Here is a 23,213-nt window from a genome sequence, read left to right as displayed (position 1 = left end):
TTTTTGTTTTTTAATCATGAAATATTTCAAACTGTATTTTTCATGCAGAAGTTTGATTTGGGTCTCTTTTACATTTTCCATGTCTCTTGTTAACTTATAAATATCTGAAATTTAGTTGTAAAAACTTTTAATGTGTGTGCCTGCTGATTCTAACTTCTTTGTCAGTTCGGGGTTGGTTTCAATCGGATGGTTTTTCTCCTTCATAATGGGTTGTATTTTCCTGTCTACTTGCATGCCTGGTAATCTTTGGTTGGATATCAGACATTGTGAATTTTACCTTGTTGGGTGTGGATATTTTTGTATTCCTATAAATATTTATGAGCTTTGCTCTAGGGCATAGTTAAATTACTTGGAAGCAGTTTTATCCTTCTGGGCCTTGCTTTTAAGATTTATTAGGCAGGACTAGAACAGCATTATTCTAGGGCTAATTATTCCCCCCTACTGAGGCAAAACCCTTCTGAGTACTCTACCCGAATGCCCCATAAATTATGACTTTCTACAGTCTGCCTTGTTGGAATAGGAACTGTTCCTGGCTCTGTGTGAGTGCTGGGCACTGTTTGCTCTGGTCCTCTCGTTTGGCTCTTTCCCCAGCCTTAGGTGGTTTTCTCTTCCTCCTGTACTGAGCAGTACTCTGCTGAATATTTGAGGGTGTCCCACACAGAACTCTGGAGTTCTCTCTCTCTGTCTCTCTCCTCTCTGGTACCTTGTCCTGCAAACTTCAGCTGCCTTGTCCCCCTGGCCTCTCTCCTCAGTCTCCTCAGGGGAGACTGTGCTCCATCTGGGTGTCCCCTGTCTTCATCAGGACTCGGCAGCTCCCTCAGGGAAATCGTAGGTCTCACCTTGTTTGTTTTTTGCCTCTCAGGGATGACTATCCTTAGTTGCCTGATGCTCAGGGTCTTCGTAATGGTTGTTTCACTTGTTTTGACTATTTGTTGTTTTAGGCAGGAGGGTAGGACTGTCCCTGGCACTCCATCTTGGGTCTATACTTTCTATTTATTTATTTTTAATGTAAAGTTTACTACTATATATATATATTTTTTATTTGCCTTTGTTTTCTTTGCTCCTTATTTTCAGACTGGCTTATGCAGAGTTGTCTTGCTTGTTTCCTTTCTGGCTTATTATTTGCTTTGTGGGGAGCATCTTATTTGCTGAAGTAGAGCCCCTGAAGAGATGAGGTTATAAGCTAGGGTTGTCCTGTAGTTTCAATTCGGATTGTGGCCTCACATCATCCTCTCTCCAAACTGCCATATCCTCTGCCTGAGGTCACTTCTTCCCTCAGCTTGAATATATCCTTCCTTTCCACTGGGGTCAGCGAGAAGAAATTTCCTTAGGCCACAGGCACTCTGGGTGGTAGCCCTGTAACTATTCTGTTCAAATGACTTTGGTAGGCAGCTGCAAATTAGCTACTGCTTGTTCCTATTTCTGTATTCATTCATTTTGTTTGTATGTTTATTTATTAGCAGTGAGTATTACATTTTATCAAACAGTAATTTGTCTTCTGTTAGGAAGACAATATTCTTTTCTCCTTTAATCTGGTGAATAGGTTAATAGACATTTCTAATGGATCAGCATTCTTGTATTCTTAGGGTACAGCCTCATTGCTTATGACATATTATTCTTTTAAAACACTCTTGGATCCAATTTGTGGGTATTTTATTTAGGATTTAAAAAAATTTCTGCACTAAAGTGGAATTGGACTACAATTTTCTTTTCTTGTGCTATTATTATTTGTTTTGGGTATAATGCTGTACTAGCCTAATAAAATGAGATACTTTTTTTTCCCAAATTTTTATGTTCTCCATTTTTCTCTGAAACTTGACTGGCATTTTGATCATGGACTTTAAGTTCTAATCCTTTCTCCTTATAATTTTTTTTTTTTTTGAGACAATGACTCCTGTTCAAACCTGTTTATGGTATGCTTTATAATTTCCTCCTAACTTCTGACTAGAGAACTTCTCAGAATGTACTTTAGGGAAGTTATCTGGAAGATAAAGAATTGGTGTGGAGTTAAATTCCTCTCACCTTTGGATTTCCATAAATAACCCGGGGACAAATAAGATTATGTACCACATCATTATTCTTATAAAATACAATGTGAATGTAAAAGTCACACCAATGGTATGCTACTTGACAATAAAGAAAAATAGCTAGAAAAAAATGAAATTAACCTCTTCCTAAGAAGCCAATAGTAAGTTGATGACTGTAACTAAGTCAAAATTTCAAGTCTGAATTTTCTAGGGGCAGGGAGGAGAGATTGTACCTCTCATTTCTAAGATAGGAACATTAAGAATAAACTAAGAAAAAATTTAGCACCCTGACAGCCTTCTTCTTACATTTACACATTTTAAAGAAATTAAAAATCCTTACATATATTCAAGACAGGAGATATGTGCCTAGAAACTTATCTCAGAATGCACATGCTGGGAAAAGAAAGGAATAGATGGTTTCTAGAACCAGATTCACATTCTTTTGACCCTTGTGGAGGCATTTAACAGGGGTTGGAATTTACTAAACAAAAACCCAGATTGAGACAAAATACTTAAATTTCCCAGGCCAAAATTATTGTATTCATTAGTACACACATCCAAAGTAAAGGAAAACTAAGATTTCGTTAATTGTCCACATTTGCTATAAGTAAATATTAGAAGGAAAATAAGCCTGTGTATGTGAGTACTAGAAACTTATTACAGAGACACCTTCTGTATGTCTTTCCCTTCCATTCTAAATTCTTTAGTAGGGTTGGCCGTTAGCTCAGTTGGTTAGAGTATGGTGCTACAACACCAAGGTCCAGAGTTCGAATCCCCGTACTGACCAGCCACCAAAACAGAAACAAAACTCTACAGTATTTTTCTTAGCTTTATAATTATGTGGCAGACGGGAGGTAATTTTTCAAAGACTGCATGTTTACTATTATTTATTAACTAAGGTAATTCCTTAGGTCCTAATTTTTTTCCACCAGATGACCACTAAGCATTATTTTACCTATAGTATTTATAAGTATTTAATTATATAAAATATTTAAAGATCCATTTTGATCTAGAATACAAGGTCTAATAACATAAAATAAATGGTCTGTGCACCCATCTCTAAAATTAGGTTCTATACACTCAGCAAAAATGAACACAGTAGAATTAGACACGTGGACATCTGCTGCTAAACACATCTTTGTTTACAGAAAGCAAAACCATGTCTAAACCTAAAAAAAAAAAAAACTAATAAGGAGTACTCGATTACTTCTGGGAACTTAGGAGATGTACTTTAGAAAGAAAAAGGAACTGGACACATGTATCATTTTTCTGTCACTGATTTTGATGAGTGGTCTTCTCCCAGCACGGGTTGGGCAGGTGAAGGAGGCAAAGACAGTACGACACAATGAGAATGTGAGACCTTGGAGAGACATGCCCACCCCAAATATATCACAACCTTTTTTGGCAGCTGGCTGGAACTGGGCTCTGAATCCTTAATCTTGGTATTATAATGCCATGACCTTTTGTTGGAAGAAAAGCCCTACTATCTCCGAAAAAACTCCAGTAAATACAGACAAAACCACTCACTTGCTTAAAATTATCCATTCACTAGTCCTCATCACCCTCAGGATCTGTTCTCTGTTTATATTTCTTTTGTTTTTTTTGGGTAGCTTGCCAGTGGAAGGATCCAAACCCTTGACCTTGGTAATGTCAGCACCATGTTCTACTAACTAAATGGCCAGACTTCTCTGTTCATATTTCTTATGTCATTGTTCAGTACATGTACATACCTCAGCTATCATCTAGGCTTACTATGAAGTTCTCAGAATATGACCTATGCCATCATAACTCCATGTTTTTACAGTGGTTATTTCCTTTTTTAGGAATTCCTTTAGTCTTTATGGACTTATATGGTGTACTAAATCTGCCTTCTAATTTGTTTATAGTCATAGTAGACACAATAATTGGTTATATTTGGGGTAAATGAGAAGCTGTAACAATATGTATGTAAAGTAATTTTTCTGTCTTTTGGATTTAACTACATTTGGATTGGCAGTAGAGAAATCACCATCAGGGAAATCTCTCAGTGTTGATTCAGCTGGAGGCTGGAAAACTAGAGGATCGTTCTTAATCTTGAAACCGGGTGCTTAATCTTAATCTTAAGCCTGGATGCAAATTTTGCCTTCTGTGAAACAGATGATTTAAGTTGTCTTTATGGAGGAAAATAACTCAATACATTAAATGGTACAAAACAAGTTCAGTGATAATTACGATTAAACATTTCATATATTTAAAACTTTTCTTAGTTATAAAAATCAAATTTTACCTCTTGAAATGATTCGCCAGGACTCCAACAAGTTCTCCAATTCGACTCTCATGGGTTGGCTGTTTGCTGAAGAGGCAGACAATGAGGTCTTTGTTGTCTTTTGTGTGGAACACCACAAGTTGGTCCTTTCCATTGGAGACACTCAGACCAGTCAACTGCAAAGAGACAATGTGTGGAAAACTACTGGGATGGTTCTCAAATGAATAAATTTAAAAATATACTTTGTAACGGTTTTGCTCAGTAACACGGATGACTTTAATCTTTATCAAGTTTCATGGAACAAGTAGATGGAAGGAAATAATAAAGAGCAGAAATGAATGACATTGGAAACAGAAAAGCAATAGAGAAAACAATGAAACAAACACATGGTTCTTTCAAATGATGAATAAAATTGATGAACCTCCAGCCCAAAAGAGAAAAAGGAGAGAAGACCTTATTACCAGTACCCCAAATAGAAGAGGGGCTATCACTACAGACCACACAGACACTAAAAGGATGATAAGGGAATATTTTGAACAACTCTGAGTACAACAACTTATTCAACAACTTAGATGAAACCAAATAATTCCTTGAAAGCCATAAACTACCAAACTCACCCAATAAGAAATAGATAGCCTAAATAGTTCTGTATTTGTTGAAGAAATTAAATTTGTAGCTTGAAACCTTTTGAAAAAGAAAGCTCCAGGCCCAGATGATTTCACTAGTAAATTCTACCAAATTTCTAAAGAACAAATAATGGCAATTCTGCATATTTCTTCTAGAACATAGAAGAGAACTTCCTCATTCTTTTTATGAGGCCAGCATTATTCCGAAAGAAAAATAAACACAGAGAGTACAAGAAAACTACAAAGTAATATCCTTCATCAACATGGATGCAAAAATGGCCAACATAAATGCTAGCAAATCAAATCCAACAATATATAAAAACAATGATACACCATGACCAAGTGGCATTTATGTAAGAAATGCAAGGCTACTTCAGTATTCAAAAATCAATCAATGTAATGACAGGATAAAGTGACCTAATAAAGAAGAAAATCCACTTGATTGTATCAATTGATGTAGAAAAAGCACACGACAAAATTCAACATCTGTTCATGTTGATAAAAAAGGTAAAAACTTCTCAGCAAACCAGGATTAGAAGAGAACTTAACCCGATAAATGACATCTACAAAAACACCACTGCTGACATCATACTGACTGTGGAGAAAGACTGAATGTTCTCCCCTAAGACCGGGAACAATGCAAGTGTTTCCACTGTAACTGCTGCTATGCGACATCGTACTGGCATACAATGTCATAACCAGTGCAGAAAGGCAGGTTAAAGAAATTAAAAGGCATAAAGATTGAAAAGGAAGAAACAAATGCCTCTATTTTCAGATTACATGAAAGACACAGGAAAAATCCCAGGGAATCTACAAAACAGCTCCCTGAACTAATAAGTAGGTTTAGTAAGGTCACAGGATACAAGGCCAACATACAAAAATATTTCTATATACTAGTAACGAACAACTAGAAACAGAAATTAAAAATAAAACCATCCACAACTCCAAAACCAAAAATACTTAGATATAAATCTAACAAAATGTGTGTATGACCTTACATGATAAAAACTAAAAAATGCTGAAGAAGTCAACTTAAAATGCTGATAAAAGTAATAAAAGAAGACCTAAGTAAATGGAAAGAAATGATGTGTTCATGGATTAGAAAACTCAATATTGTTTAGATGCCAGTTTCCCCAAATTGATCTACAGATTTAATGCAATTCCAACTCAAATTCCAGCAAGATTTTTCATAGATATCAGCAAGCTGATTCTAAAATGTGTATGATAAGGCAAAGGAGCTAGAATAGCCACAACAAGTTAGAAAATGAAGAACAAAGTTGGAGGACTCACAGTTGCTGATTTTAATACTTACTATAAAGCTACAGCAACCAAAGAAATACAAACAGATCAGAAATAGACCCACGTGAGTATGGCCAATGGACTGTTCGAAAAGGTGCAAAGGCAATTTCATGGAGAAAGGATAATTTGGATATCTGGATAACTTCAAACATGTGGACATTCACACACCAACAGGAATAAATGTCTTCCTAAACCTCACACCTTATAAAAAATTAATTCAAAATGGAATATAGATCTAAATGTAAAACTATAAAACTTATAGAAGAAAACATGAGAAAAATCTTTGTGCTATTGGTTTAGGCAAAGATTTCTTAGAAATGACACCAAAAGCACAATCCATAAAATAAAAAAATTGACACACTGGACTTAATCAAATTAAAAAATTTTGCTCTAAGAAAGACATGGGTGAGAGAATGAAAACACTAGCCACAGACGGGGAGGCAGTATTTGCAAAGATATATCTGAGAAAAGACTTGTATCCAAAATATATAAAGAACTCTTAAAACTTAATAAGAAAGTAAACTACTCAATGAAAAAATGGGCAAAATATTTACTATCACTTCAGCAAAGAAGGCACGTAAGTGGCAAACAATCACAAGAGGACGCTCAACATCACCGGCCATTAGGGAGACAGACGCAAATGAAAACCGCGAGATGCCACCAGAAACCTCTCAGAATGGGTGAAATAAGACACACAAAACAAGAACAAAGTGACAATACCAAATGCTGGGGAGAACAGAACGACTGGAGCTCACATACATTGCTGGTGGGACTGTAAACGGTACGGCCGCTGTTCAGTCTGGTGGTTAACTCGAAAAGTTAAACCAAGAATTAACCATATGAGCCAGCAATCTCACTCCTAGGCTTTTATCCTAGAGAAATAAAAGCTTATGTCTACTTAGAAACTTACACATGAATGTTGATAGCAGCTCTATCAATAACTGTCAAAGGCTGGAAACAACCTGAGTATCCATCAACAGGAGAATGGCTAAACATCTGTGACACATCTGCACAGTGGAATGCTATTCAGCAATAAAAAGGAATGAAGGAACGGTACAGATTATCAATATGCAAAAACACGGATTAATCTCACAGGAATTATGTTGAGTGAAAGGTTACATACTGTATGATTTCATTTATATGATATTCTCTAGAAGACAAAATTGTAAGGATGGACAACAGATCAGTAGTTGTCAGGATGTGGGGTTGGGGGAAGTCTGATGCAAGGGAGTTTTTTGGGGTGATGGAAGTACTTTGTATCCTGATTGTGGTGGTGGTTACACAAATCTATATGTGTTGACTCAGAGACCTCCAAAAGTCAACACTACCCACAAAAGTCAACTTTATTTATTACATACAAAATTTAAAAATACAGTCCCTTTGTTGTTTTGGTCTCTAGATATTTTACTTTGGTCACTAACGCAGAAGCCAGAGTGATTTCTCATTCTGTGGTTTGTTCTTCTATTGCAGCAAATACCAAAGTGCCACCTCCTGGCTGCCACAGGTGCTGTCAGTTAGGTGGTACTCAGCATGAACAAGGTAGCCATTGGGGCAATGCATAGTGCCAGCAGCTGGGGGTGGGGATGCAGAAGACATCCCTGCGTTTGGGTGATTCATAATCCACTTGGATCAGTGGAAGAGGGTACTAGCAGATAACTGCCATGTAATTCCATGTCCACATTTTACAGATAAGGAAACTGAGGCTCAAGGAGGTTAGCTGATGTGCAGAGCTGGGAACTGGAACTCTGGCCTGTGGACTGATTCAGACCCATGTGCTTTCTATCACACCAGGCTTTTTCAAATATCAGGTATAAATGAACATAAGTTGCATAAATAAGTACCCCTATGAATAAGATTTCATAGGAGGTGAGTTCTTAGGTTGATTTTAAAGAATGCCAGGGTCAGTGCTTAATGGAGAGAAGGGAAAATTTTCAAGGAATTGGAAATCAGTGGCCAACCTATATAGATCATGGGCTTTCTGAGGCCAGTGGTAAGGGAATACAGCAACGTCTCTGCCACTTAGACATATTGCATCCAGATGATTTTTATTTGATTAAATTAAAAATATCATTCTCATTTAAAAAAACATTTTATGTCTCTAATGCTTCACTCTCATTTGATTATTTTACATGTGAAATTCAAAATTGAATTTATGTAGCACTTCACTGGAGAGCTTGATTAAAGCCTAATAAAATGAGAAGTGTAACAGTAGAAACTCTGCCAGCATATCCCAGGAGCATTAGCTGCAGGGGTTCAGGGAAAAGGGACAGATTCAGCAACGAATGCTGAAACCATGGGGACAGAGAATCCCTTCCTAGATGCTGTCTGGTCCACAGGAAAGAAGCCTGTGACTCTCGTCTCGGCCACCATCCCATCTCAGGGTGTAGGCATTTCTTCCTCCCTTTTCCTGCTCCTACCTGCCTGGGTAGCTTTATCTGCCATGGGTAGAAACTTTTCATGTCTACGCTCAGGCCAAGAGGTGTGTCAGAGTCCCTTCAAAAAAGAGAGAAAACAGCACTTAATGTGCTCTGATACACAAATAATGAAAGAATAACTTCCTGTTGTCACCAAGGCAGGACAGCCAGCACCAGAATATCTCCTTTTGTTTTGGGAGACAGGATGATACGTGGGGAGAAGCAGTGGACTAAGGGGTGACCTGGGTGTTAATTTCAACTCATCCATGTGATCCTGAGTGAGACATTTAATTTCTTCGGGCATCAGTCTCCTTTTCTGTAAAATAGGGGTAACTTGTGGTGCCTTGTCTACCTCACAAGGTTGTGGTAAGGATCAAACAGTAGCAACAAAAAGATAATTAGGTAAAAATCCCTCTGTTTTCAAGGGTTTTACATTTGAATCTAAGCGAAGGTATGACAGTAAAACTCTGTGACTGAATATATGATTTAAAAACGTTACCGTACCATGCAAATGGAAGGGACTATGTGGAAATAGCTCAGCTAGGGAAGGGGTCCCTGCCTCAGGTATCGCTGGGCAGCCATAACAGACAAACACGTTTCTCTGAACTAAAGAGAAGCTCCTTATGAACCCTCCCCACCCAGTTACCTCGTCGTCATTTCCATAATCTATGCAATTGCACGCTATGATAAATCTAAACCTTCTCTTTCTTTTGCCTCGAAGATTTGAACAGGGCAAACAGAGCCTCTGATCATAACCCATCATCTCAACTGTCCCAGCCTCTCCATAGGAAGAAGGACCAAACAGTGAACCCTACCAGGCAGCAGTTCCGAAGGAGGCGGCCAGCCCGGCCAGCCCGAGCCATGTCCTCCTCTGCAGCAGAGTAAACGCAAGAGAGCAGAGCGCACCAGACGAGAACGTCTCTAATTTGTATTCTTATTTTTGAAATAAGTGCAAACTAGACCAATATTAGAAAAAGAAATAATTCTGAAAAATAGACATGATAAATTAAATACACAATGGAGGCAGTAACAGAATGGATATTGCAGAAAATCAAAAAATAATAGAAGAAAATTTCTCAATTTCAGAAAGATTTGAGTCTTTAGATACAAAGGAGTGACGGTACCAGCCAAACTTAACAATGAATCACATAGATATGTAGCCCAGAGAAAGTTTCATATTTCTAGAATAAAGGGAAAAAAAATCTTCAGGAACCTAGGCACAAAAAAATAAGTTATCTACACAGGTAAATAAAATTCAGGTTTACTTCATTTTCTTAAAAAAAGTTGTTTCTTCTCTCTGAAAATGTATGAAAGATGGGGAAAAAGGATAGGAAGGAAACTCATTTTAACTTTGCCATCATTCAAATCATGAGATAAGTAAATCCATTTTATTCTTGGTATTGACTAAGAAAGGTCAGTTTAAATATTTAACAGTAACCATTATTAAAATAGGAAAGGATGTATAACTTTCTAACCATTAGTAAAAAAGAGAATAAGTAAAACTTGGCCAATGTAGCAACTAGAAAAAAGAAGGAAATAGCATAAGAGCATGAAATTGAAAGCATTTAAATAATATGATGAAATTTAAGAAAAAATACTGTCAGTTTATGTGAGAAATGTGAATGGAATACTACAGCTCCTTCACTGGATGATGAAGGCTCACAGATTAGGTAAACTCTGTCTGTAAAAAAATGTATCTAGGGCCGAGCCCGTGGCGCACTCGGTAGAGTGCTGCGCTGGGAGCGCGGTGGCGCTCCCGCCGCGGGTTCGGATCCTATATAGGAATGACCAGTGCACTCACTGGCTGAGTGCCGGTCATGAAAAAATGACAAAAAAAAAAAAAAAAAAGTATCTAAAACAAAAAACTATGGAAAGATAAAAAGTAACAGGATAGACAAAGATATACCAGAAAGAAAGTAGGAATGGGAATAATAATGACAGGCAAAGCAAAATCCAAGGCTAAAAACACAAAACTTTGTTTTATATTGACAAAGAATATAAATAACATGGTACTAAAACATATAAAGCAAAAACTGTTATGATATGAGAAGAAAGGGACTGAATCATGATTTTAGTCGGTGAACCACTCTGTTGGTTCAAGCAGACAAAATGAGGCTAGAGAGAGGCTGAAAAATCAACAGATGTATGGAGTTACATGGAATTTTAACACATTTATTACGGTCTCTGAAACATTTACACACACTTATTAGGTATCAGCCACTAAAGAGCACTCCTCTCACAATTACAAAAAGTAGGAAATGCATTAGCCACATTCTATGACCATAGTGCAGAGTAAAGCTAGAAAATTATAACAAAAGGTTAACAACAATGAAACAATCTTATAGAGAATTAAATTAACAAAAACACCTCTTTAAGCAACTCCTGGATTAAAGGAATTACAGTTGCAATATTAGATAATGAAGAAGTTAGTGAGAAAGAGAACTTTACACATCAAAATTCATGAGATGCAGCCAAAGCTAAATTTGGAAGGAAATGTGTTGTCTTAAATACTTTTATTATTAAATAAGAAAGGGAAGTAAATTAAAGAATCAACTTAGAAAGCCAGAAAAGAACAAAAGAAATCTGAGCCAAAAAAAAAAAAAAAAAAAAAAAAAATTAGTTAAGATAAAAGCAGTTTATAAATGAGAAAAACAACAAAAATGATAAATTAAAAAGCTGGTTCTTTTGGGAAAAAAACAAAAACAAAAATCAAACCCTTCAGAGTCTAATCAAGGTAAAAAACAAGGCAAAAACACAAATATCTAATATTAGGAATGAGAAAGTGTTTTAAGAAAAGGTATGTTGACTTTAGAAATTATAAGAACATTTGAAATTTCATATTAATGAATTAAAAAGTTTGAAATGCATGATTTTAGAGGAAAATAAAAATTACTAAAATTGACTTAAAGAAAGATAAAATAATCAGAATTGATTCATAGCTAGGGAAGATTTTTTTTTCACTGTCAGAAAAACACTCCTAATTTTTATTGGGCATAACAAGCAAACTTTCAAGGCCCAGGTAATTCTCATCCTACTTAAAATGCTCTACAACACAAAAAGAGAAAGAAACTATCCTGATACTCATTTTATTTATTCCTAGGAGCAAAACTTGTTGAATCTGTCTCTCTCTGTTTCTGTCTCTGTCTCTCTCACACACACACACAAACACAAAACCAGAGGTCAGACTAACTTACACGTACAGATGCAAAAATCCAAATTAATTAACAAACTGAATTCAGCAAGGCAACACACCATGACCAAGAGAGCATATTCCACAAGTGTAAGGACGGTTGCCTAGTAAAAAATGCATCAGTATGACTCAGTTTATTAATAGGTCACATTTGCGTGTTATCTGTGTGCTTGTCCCCTAGAATTATCTCCTTGTGGTCAGGCTCAATGGCTTTCACTTTTTCAAAGCAAGTGTGAAGTTTTGCCTTTGTATCAACTTTCATTTTACAATACCCCATAGTATAAAAGACAATACTTCTCTCCATAGTAAGCTGGTAAACACTCAAATGTATTTATTATTATTTCATCAGTACAATATCAGCTTTAATTCTTTTCTAACCAACCAGCAATCTTTGGTAGCAGAGTGTTGTGGATAAAGAGAGAACAGACTTCCTCCCCTGTATAAAAGTATTACAGGACTAAAAACAAGTACGATGGCTGATCATAGAGACTTTTGCCTGGATCTTTTAATACAATTTTTAAATGACAGACACTAGGTATATTAACAGATATCAATCATCTAGCTCTTATTTTTAGCAGATAAAAAAACAAATGAACTGGAAATTAAAACATATAACCCTGACTCCCACCAAAATACTGTATAAAACTTGAGTTTTAAAAATTGATGCATAACTTACATAGAATAGAATTCACATAATTTAAGTATACAGGTGAGGTATAATTATTAACAATAAAATTCATAGATTTTTTTTTAAGTGTATAGGTGGATAATTTTTACCACCCAAACCAAGATATAGAACATTTTCATCATACCAGAGTTCTCTCTGGTTGTTCTTTTTAAGTCTTATTTTATACCTACAAGTTAAATTGGCATTAAAAACTCTTGAGAGCTGGAAAGATTAATACTTAGACCTAGAAATCCAGGAGTCTACTGTAGTGAGCACAAACTCATGAAATAATGCATTTTCTCCCCAGCCTTTTTGTTTACATGGGTTGTGCCACTTAGGACTATGAGAATTTTAAGAAGAAAATCATTAATCTTTGAAGGTGACATAACAGCCAAATAATGATGATCTTAAGGTGACTATTTAAATTCTTATAATAGCATACAGGTTTACTTGAAATTGCTTGAAATAGGTGGTATGGAATTTAAACTACAGTCATGTGTTGCAAAAGAATGTATTGGTCAATGACAGACCACATACAATGGTGGTCTCATAAGATTATGATGGACCTGAAAAATGTCTATGGCCTAATGACATCGTAGCTGTCCTTACACTGTAGCACAAGGCATCACTCATGTGTTTGTGGTGATGCTGATGTAAACAACCCACTGTGCTGCCAGCTGTATAAAAGTATAGGACTCACGATTATGTACAGTACATATTACTTGATAATGATAATAAACCACTGTTACTGGCTTGTGTATTTACTACACTATTCTTTTTATTGCGATTTTACAGTATACTCCTACTTATAAAAAAAAAAGTTAAGTGTAAAACAATCTCAGGCAGGTCCTTCAGGAGGTATTTCAGAAGAAGACACTGTTATTATAGGAGACGATGGCTCCATGCATGTTACTGCCCCTAAAGACTTCCCAGTGGGACAAGATACAGAGGTGGAAGACAGTGACACTGATGATCCTGACCCTGTGTAGGCCTAGGATGTGTGTGTGTGCTTATATCTTAGTTAACAAAAAAGATTAAAAAGTAAAAAAAAAAAAAAAAAAAAAAAAAAAAAATTAAAATAGAAAAAAGCAGGACAGAAAGAAAATATTTTTTGTACAGTTGTACAATGTGTTTGTGTTTTAAGCTAAGTGTTACTACAAAAGAGTCAAAAATTTTTAAAATTAAAATTTTAAAAAGTAAAAATGTTACAGTAAGTTAAAGTTAATGTAGGAAGAAAAGATAAGGAAGGGAGAAAAAAAATTTTTTTATATGAATCTAGTGCAGCCTCCGTGTACAGTGTTATAAAGTGTACAGCAGTGCACAGTGACGTCCTTGGCCTTCATGTTCACTCACTGCTCACTCACTGACTCACCCAGAGCAACTTCCAGTCCTGCAAGCTCCATTCATGGTAAGTGCCTTGCATAGGTGCACCATTTTTTTAATCTTTCACACCGTATTTTCACTGTACCTTTTCTACGTTTAGATACACAAATACCTACCATTGTGTTACCAACTGCCTCCAGTATTCGACACACTGACATGCTGTACAGGTCTGTAGCCTGGAAGCAACAGGCTATACCATGTAGCCTAGGTGTGCAGTAGGCTACACCATGCAGGTTTGTGCAAGTGAACTCCACGATGTTCAGATGACGAGGAAATCGTCTAACTATGCCTTTCTTAGGAGGCATCCCTGTCGTTAAGTGACACATGACTACACTTTGACTGCCTACATAGTCTTCTTATAGTAAGATTCCCTGTGATAGAATTTAACTTCATTTTATTTCTCTTAATGGACAGTTACTCCTTGGTTTCTAGTTTCCAGTTCTCAACAATTTGAATAAATTTATGTTGAGGCCATAAACTCATTGTTAGATCACAGTCAGTCTCACTCTGTAGGACAAGAACCGACACTGACTATTTGTTCATATTTGCAAAACTGCTTCTTTAGCTATACCACCACAAAAGTCAGGGGAGGACCAGTGTCCACTGTCACTACCTGCCATCTTGCTTGTTGTCTTTTTTGCTTCATATTCATCTTTATTTCCTTGTAGGCATCTTTATGTCTCTGCCTTTGCATGCCATGTGCACGCTTTGTCAGTGAAAACTGTGGGGCCTGAAGATACTAGCTGTAAAATCCAGAATCCCAAAAATTAGTTTCAAGAAGCTGCAGATTTCTGGAGAATATGTGAATCCAGGAAAAGGCTCTGACATTTTATGACATAAGACTCTAATAAAGTCATAGGTCATGAGCTCTTGTTACTTTAAAAAGAGTGAATCTTTTAAAATGAGGATCAACTCCTTTAAAACCCTTGAGGACCAACTGGGGAGGAGAATCTATGCCTTTTTCATAGTGCTTCACGTCTTGTTTTTACCCTGAGGTGTCTTTGCTCCAAACTTACCCCTAATACCCAGCTACGCAGTAGTCTTCTTGAGTGGGAGGATCTCTGCTCTGCTTTGTTATTATTCTCTACATACACCTCTAAGGGACTTCATTAACTTGGGTTTTTTCCTTCTGACCAAAGATAGTCCTGACACACAAGGAACTTTCATGAAATTGTAGTGGTCACTTAATTTCTTTAGGTATCTTCCTGTATTTTGATATATACACTTGGCTTTTTGGGTTTACTATTCTCTAGTTTGGTTCTTTGGTTTGACTGCAGAATTGCAGTATTTATGCTCTTTTGATCTCAATTAACAAATTGATTTGGCTGCTCCTTGGTGGAGAACATTCTGTTCATTGTTTTCCATTCAGAAACTAGAAAGACAGTTGCTCTGGCTCCTTGCAGGTCACCTGGTGACTTTATTTCTCACTTTGTTTCTTGGTTCTCTGTTCATCTTTCCCTCCTAATATCCCTTCTTCTTTCCCTTCCCCTCCCCTTTCCCACCACTCCTAGTTCCCTCTTTACTCCTTGCCTCAAGTATATAAACCAGAAAGCTCAACTGTGCAGGTTCATCACAGAAATAATGCATGGTTTGGCATAACTAAGAGTTTATCCCTTTACAAACAACCATCACTTGAAGGCAACAATGTATCTGTGCCCTGAGCCACCGTGTCAGCAGGCTGACTGTCCTGAGGTGGCCATGCTGTGAGGAGGCCAAGCCTCTCAGGTCATGTGTAGATGCTCAGATCTGCAGTCCTGGTTCGTGCCCCGCCAGCCCTGGTGCCAGACAAGTGAGGGTTTCCAAGCCTCAGCTGTCAAGTAACTCATAGCCTCTGAGTCTTCCCAACTGAGGCCCTAGACATTGTGGAGCACAGGCAAATTGGCCCCACCATTCCCTTTCCAAGTTCTTGACCCACAGAATCCATGAGCATAATAAAATGATTGTTGTTTTACTCTACTAAGTCTGGGTGGTTTGTTACATGGCAATAGTAACTGGAACAAAAATTTGAAATGAGGAGTGGGGTACCATTGTAACACAATCCCAAACGCCTGGCATGGGCTTTGGAAAGTGGGTGGAAGTCGGAAGGGCCTTGAGAAGCCTGTTGGTGGAATCACGGCAGAGTTTAAGGCGGTGGTCAGAGAGGGCCTGAAGAAAAGCAGGAAAATACTATTTCAAGCTAGAGGAAAGAGGACCCTTGTTATGAAGCGGCAGAAAATTAACACTGCTGCCTATGGGAAAGTAGAGAACAGAACATGTACCTAACAAATGTGATGATCTAGATAAGGAGATTTCTTTTCTTTTTCTTTTTTTTTAAAAGATGACTGGTAAGGGGATCTTAACCCTTGGCTTGGTGTTGTCAGCACCACGCTCAGCCAGTGAGCGAACCGGCCATCCCTATATAGGGATCTGAAACCGTGGCCTTGATGTTACCAGCGCTGCACTCCCCGAGTGAGCCACGTGCCGGCTCTTAGATAAGGAGATTTCTAGACAGAATACTGAAGGTGTCATGTGACTTCTTGCTATCTATGAAAAAACGTGAGAGAGAGATGATCTTAAAGAACTGTTCAGCTTTCATGCAAAATTTAGAGGAAGTATAAAGAAGCCTGCAATTGGTGGTAGGCTTGAAAATAAAACTGTTTCTTATTCCCAGCTTCTCCAGATGGCAAATGATTCTTAAATTAAGAAATGGTTTCAGGGCAATGGATCAAATGCAGAGTGGGATTGAAAGATCCTTTGTTAAAACATCAGAAAAGTCTAAGGCATTGCTTCATAGAATCTTCCAGACAGACTAAAGGCTCCCTAAAGATCTTGAGGGCATGCCTTACAAGTTCTCTCCATTAAACAATCATGCTCCTAAGAGTCTTAAGGGCTTTGTCCTACAGTCGCTCACAAGGAGCCCAATGTATGGGAGAGCTTATTTTAAAGAGATTTGTGGGTGTGGTTTTTGTCTAATGGAGCAGGTTATAAAATGATGTACAGTGTATCCACTAGTATTTCACAGGACTGGATTTTAGACTGGATGGAAACGGACAGAGACATTACAAAACGCAAAGAGAGAAAAATTAATGAAGAATAAAACAAAACAAACACACAAAGAACAATAAAAATTAATGAAGATTGAAAAAAAAACAAACCCCCAAATACAAAAAGGCTTCTGGACCTCCAACGTTTTGTGGGCAGGAAGCAGGCTAAGAAGGCTACTTAGATGCAAACACAGATGGCCAGTGACTGTCATCTGTCTCCCATCCCCTCCTTTTTGAACAGGAGTGTCTATTATGGGTATCCTTCTCTGTTTCACCACTGTATGTTGTGTATGTGGGGCAGATAACTTGTCCTTTTAGTGTACAGGTCTTTAGGTTGAAGAACTCTTCTTCAGGAACTGCGTCTGGACTGAATTACATGATGAGATTCTGGCCCTCGACCTTGAACCTAATACCACAAGAGGATGAAACTTTTAGGGCATCTTCGGAGGAGATGAGTGCATTTTAAATGTAGAGTAATGTAAATAATTTTTAACCAGAGCGTAGACTGTGGAGTGTTTAAAACATGTTCACAAATTCTTTGACACTTCTCTCATTGAGAGATGGGGGTCTCTGTCCCCTCCCCTTCCTGGGCTAACCATATTACTTGCTTTTAATCAAAAAAAAAAAATGCAGCAGAAGCAAGGCTGTGTGACTTCCAAGGCTAGTTCATACAAGGAGATGTAGCTTCTGCCTTGTTCAGTGAGGCATGCATGCTTTGAGCTCTAAGCCACCTCATAACAAGTCCAACCACCCTGTGGCCACCATGCTGTGAGGAAGCTAAACATCTCTGAAAGGCCATGAGGCGCTCCAGTCAGCAGTCCCAGCCTGCAAGTCCCCCCTGCCCAGGTGGCAGTCATTAGAGTGAACGAGCCTTCAAGAACGAGCCTTCAAATGATTCCAGTCCCCAGCCCTGAGTCAACCCCCACCTCCAAATCTTCCCAGCTGAGGCCTCGGATACTGTAGAGCAGACACAAGCCATCTACTTTTCCCTCTCAGAATTTCTGACCTCAGGCCCCATGACCATAATAAAATGGTCATGGTTGAAAGTACGGGGTAGTTTGTTGTGCAGCAACAGTGACCAGAACACAGAGAAATCTTGATTTTGTAAATGCATTGTGGAAAGAATGCATATTTTGGGATAAGTAAGAGTTAATTCCTTTACGAAAAAATACCGCTTTCAGTAAATTTGTTTTTATTTTAATATGTTGGATGAACATTTAAAAAAATACTATATTTAAGAAATATATTTCAGCTTCACTAACCAGAATCAAATTATTCTTTTACTTTCTTAGGGATTCAGAGTTATTATGGTGAACATTAATTAGTAAGCATGCTTTAAAAGAGATGCCCCTTCAGGGCTACTGAAGTCCACATGACCGCAGCCCTGGACCACATGTTCCAAAAATCATACCAGAATGGGTGAACCACGGCATTTTGATGATGAAATAAAATCTTTTACATAAAATATGGGCCTTGAGCAGTAACAAAAAATTATCTCCAAACCAGTATAATCAGCTTTATACACAAGAAATTCTTGTATAAGTCTAGTACTATTGATCAGTATTATTCAGGTCAATAAAAATAATCATCAACTGATTAAGGGGTGAAGTTTACATCACTAATTGACAAGGGCTTTCAACCCTAGGTTTTAACAGCTTGGTGAAATTCACTTAGTAAAACTCTTCAATAAGTTCCCCATACCAATCCATCTCACTGCACTGAATAAAGAACATCTCCGTATTCAACTTCGGTTTGTTCCAAATATTCCACATCCTGACAGGGAACAAGGGCACCATCGAGAAGAAAATTTACAACCTAGATAATGTTCTCATCGCAAATGAATTTTGTACTTTACACAATTAAATACAAATCCCTCTAGAGAGTGCACAGGAAGCTGGGCCTGCCACGGCCTCCTCTATTAATTTAAATGCTTGAATCATTTTTTCCCTTTTGTTGCAAGTACCTCATTTGTAGCAAGAAAATCGGCTTTTTCACATTTAGACTAAACTTGTCAAATTCCTTCCTAGAAAGGTGGTTAGAACTTACTAGTTCATGGGTATCAGCCAAATGGGTAATTGTTTTCTTTTTGCTGAAAATCTCAGAGAGGCCTATTGGAGGTGTCTCTCCTAGAATATCTGACAGTTTAAATTCCTGGGTTTGTCTTACAACTTGAAATGCAGTAGTTTCATGAAAAATTGAATTTTAATCCCGAAAAGACTGCTCTGAGGAAATAGCTCAAGAAATCACTCAAGTTTTTAATACCAACCCATCTAGTGGAATTGAACTAAATCTCCTGAGTCTTCCTGTACTTTGTGTTTTCATATATTGCAGCCATACAATATGCCTGCCTGTTAAGAGACTGACTCCTGTTTAATTACTGCTTCAGATTTATTGTTGTGAGCTTGGGAACCAGAAAATCAAATTCATCACAAGGGTACATGAAGCAAGACAAATGGCCCAAGAGGGTGCTCCTTTAGGAACAGCATGCAAAGTTTAGTGCATAAACTCTACCACATCTATTTTGACTATTCAGAAGGCATAAAAATCCTCCCACTTATATTCTGATTATGGTTTATTGGGGCCAACCGCTCTCAACCATGGCTGCATATTAAAATCATGCGGATACTCTGATTTATTTAGTCTGGGATTGGGCTGGGCATCAATAGTCTGTAAAAGCTCCCCAAGTGATTCTAATTGCACATAACCATTGCTTTGTGTAAAACTATTAAATAATTGGGTCCTAGATAGTCAAATTATTATTTCACAAAGCTAATTGTTTTGCTAATTGAATCAAGTTTTATATTATCTATTTTAAATTTATTTTTTTCTCTCTTAAAATACCAACTTAATTAAGTTGCTTTCATTACTGGTCTTTTAATTGGATTCTTTTTTTTTTTTTTACCTTACAAATTAGTGACTTTCTCAATGCAAAAAGCTTATTCACTCATCATTTTAGGTTTGTTCTTTATATTTGTCAACAAATAGAATCCATGCACACTAGCACTTCTCTACTTTAGGTATGGTGAGTGATTTTTTATTGTACCCTGGTCATTTTGGGTATTGCATTATGAGACTCTAGATCTTATTTAACTCTTCTATTTTAGCAGGCCTCCACGAAAAATGAGCCAGTACGGGAAGGCAGCACCAAAGCTTTACTGCTGGATGGGGGTGGAAATCCAAGGCCCCCCAACTTGGCCTCTCCTTACACCACCTTTGTGGGGAGTAGGAAAGGCACCTTGAAGCCTCTGGGAAGTGCCTGAAACCTAGACGACTCACTCAGCCTCCACTGATGCATGGAATAGGAAGAGGCACCTCATTACCCCTGGGTGGGGATGGAAGTTCAGTCTCCCCACAGGGCACCACCCAGCAGGGAAGGGTTGGGAGAAGGGAACCTCTTTACTGCGAAGGGTAGAGGTCTAGGCTTTTCTCTTGGCCTTTGCAGATGGGAGTTGGGATGCCTGCATTTTTTTTTTTTTTTTAACGCCTGGTGCTTTTCTGGAAAAAGGTGTTTACTGTCAAAAAGGTTTCTGTTTTGCTAGGCTACTCCTTTCCCCATCTTTTGCTAAGAGAGAGAAAGTTTTTCTTCTTGTGCTCATTGGTATTTCTGGGCTGGGGGCTTCTCCGGCACCCAGTCCAGGCTATAGAGGAGGCAAAAAGAAAACCCAGGAAACACACTGCCATGGTGCTTCTCCCATCCTGAGGTCTCAGCTGGTTCACCTTCTTCTCTCTGATTTCTAGAATCTTATCTTTTGTTTGTTTTATAATACAATATCCAGGGATTTTAGCTGTATTTAGTGTGATGGAGAGCGAGAAATGCATCTATTCCATTTTGTTCAGAAATGGAGGTGCCAAGTCTCTATTCTAGACAGTGCATGCAAACAATTGAGAAAATGTAGTGTTCTCCTGGGGAGTTTCTCATGCAGTTGGGCAGCCAGGAGGCAGCATGTTGGGGGTGGGAACTGCGAGCCTTGTTTGGGGAGAAGAGACGGCAAATTTCCCCCTTTGCAGTTCTGATCATTCTCAAGTGTGAACGTCAGGCTTAGACATTTCCCTGCAGCTCCAGATGGGTATTTTTGCCTGTTTTGGGAAAGCACAAACAGGGTGCCCTGGAGGGCCCATGGGGACATGTTTGAACTGAACAAAATGAAACTCACCACCTTATTCGAACCCCGCTTCCTTCTCAGGGCCCTCTTTCAAATAAGTGCCACCAGTCATGACACCTCCCAAGCCCAAAAGAGGAGTCCTCAATTTCTGTAACTCAACTGTTCCCAACTGGGAGGCAGCACACAACAGTGAAAGAGCATAGAATAGGTTCTGGAACCAGACCGCCTGGGCTCAGTTCTTAGCACTGCCTCTTACTAACTTTGTGTCCTTAGGTAAGCCAAGAGACAAAAAATATTCAAAAAAAGTTAACTTTAATTAAGAATAACTCAGAAACCTCTTACATCTTGTCTCTTCTCTCCATTTCTTATGCCATGTCCCTTGAGATTGTTTCAAGAGTCCCTGAAATGGTATTTATTTTACCAGCCTCTTCTCATTTCAGTACTTTTCTAAGAAACAAACCTCATCATGCCACTTAAAATGTGTTGCTCTGCACTGTCAAAAGCAGTGGGTCACACACCCCTTCAAGAATCTGAAAAAGGTTACAAGTGCCCTGTGTATGAATGCACAAATGTCTGCATATACTTATGAGCCCCAAAACCCTTCCCTGTCCTGAAAAGCCATTGCCGCCCTCTTCTGTGCCCTCTCACGGCACTTCATGCTTATCTTTGTCTCAGCATTTAATAAGTTGCACTGTGATGACTTCTGTATATATTTGCCTCACTCACTAAACAATAAGCAGAGGCTGTGTCTTTCTCATTTTTATTTCCCTGGGACCTGGTAGGTAGTAGATGACCAAAATGTACTGCATGTGCGGGAGACAATGAGAGTGAAAGGTATAGAAGAGTTCAAAGCGTTCTCTGCACAGGAAGCTCTGATGGTTTCCATGTGTTCCTCATTATCAAAGCCAAACCCTTCATCATGGTCTTAAAAACCCTATTCTTACTGGTTCTCTTACAGGCAATTCCCCCTCTCTCTCCTTACTCCCCATGGACGCTCTTATTCACTCTCATGGTTTTAGCTACCACACAGTAATGGTTTCCAAATCTGTGTCTACTACAAATTGAACATCTGCAACCTCCCCAAATTCATATGTTGAAACCCTAGTCCACAGTGTGATGGTATTTGGAGATGGGCCTTTGGCAGGTAATTAGGTCCTGAGGGTGGAGAACGCACACTGGGATTAGTGCTCTCATAAGGAGAGCTTTCTCTCTCCCTGCCTGTGAGGATACAGTGAGAAGGCAGCCATCTGTGAACCAGGAAGAGGGCCCTCACCAGAACGCAGCAATGCTGGCATCCTGATCTGGGATTTCAAGGCCTGCAGAACTGTGGGGAATAAATTCCTACTGTTTGAGTTGCTCAATCTGTGGAATGTTGTAGCAGCCCCAACTAAGAGAGTTTCCGTCCTAGATTGTTCTCCAGTCAGATGTGTACTGGGCCTCTCCATTTTATGTTCCTCAGACACCTCAAATGAAACCCACGTAGACCTTATTTCCACACTTTCCTGCCACCTCCTTGCTTGTTTTCCTACATTTCCCATCTTGGTGAATAACCAGCAACACCATCTACACAGCTGTTCAAGAGAGAAACCTGTTCATTTCTCTGTCTCAAGAGAGAGACTCTGTTCATCTCGACCCCTCCAACTCATCCATCAACATCCATTTATTGAGCACCTACAGTATGGCAGGCAGAGTTCTGGGAACAAGAGAGTCCACGACCCTTCTCTCATGGAATCTATGTTCTAATGTGGGGGCTGGGGGAGCTAGACTGTAAATAACTCTATAATGTGACAGGTGGTGATAAGGTCTATGACGAAGAATGAAAAGGTACAAAGGCCGAGAGAGGGATAGGATGGAGTGGAGGTTATCATTCTACACTGCCCCTTTGAGCTGATATTTGAACAGAGACTGAATGAAGTGAGGAAGCTATTTGGTTATGGGGGAGAACAGTCGGGCAGAATGAGAAGCAGGAGCAAAGAATAAACAGTGAGGGCTCTGAAGGCTGACTTCATCTTTCTCTGATTTCTACAGGCATGGGATCGCCAGTTTGCAAGGGGTTTAAGAGCGACTTATAATTATTGAGCATTTCACTGTGTGACAAGAACCATGCTAAAGCCATTACATGTGTGTTATGTCAAGCTTATATGCATGCTCCTCATCTCAGGCTTCAGTATTCCACTGAGGCACACACATTCAACAACCATCCAGGTGCTGCCACATAACCGAACGCCTGTGCTGC

General features: G+C 38.5%; 1 protein-coding gene across 1 annotated transcript in view; it reads right to left on the bottom strand.

Annotated features, from left to right (window-relative positions):
* MYO1D (myosin ID) overlaps positions 1-23,213 on the bottom strand; it is a 348,112-nt gene that overhangs the window by 80,595 nt on the left and 244,304 nt on the right. The window contains exon 21 of the mRNA XM_063110087.1: positions 4,294-4,448. Within this exon, the coding sequence (XP_062966157.1) occupies positions 4,294-4,448 (155 nt within the window). The remainder of the gene's footprint in view (positions 1-4,293; positions 4,449-23,213) is intronic.

The sequence above is a fragment of the Cynocephalus volans genome, chromosome 10 (assembly GCF_027409185.1).
Source record: "Cynocephalus volans isolate mCynVol1 chromosome 10, mCynVol1.pri, whole genome shotgun sequence".
NCBI classification, from domain to species: Eukaryota; Metazoa; Chordata; class Mammalia; order Dermoptera; family Cynocephalidae; genus Cynocephalus; species Cynocephalus volans.
This window is presented reverse-complemented; position numbering and strand designations above follow the sequence as displayed.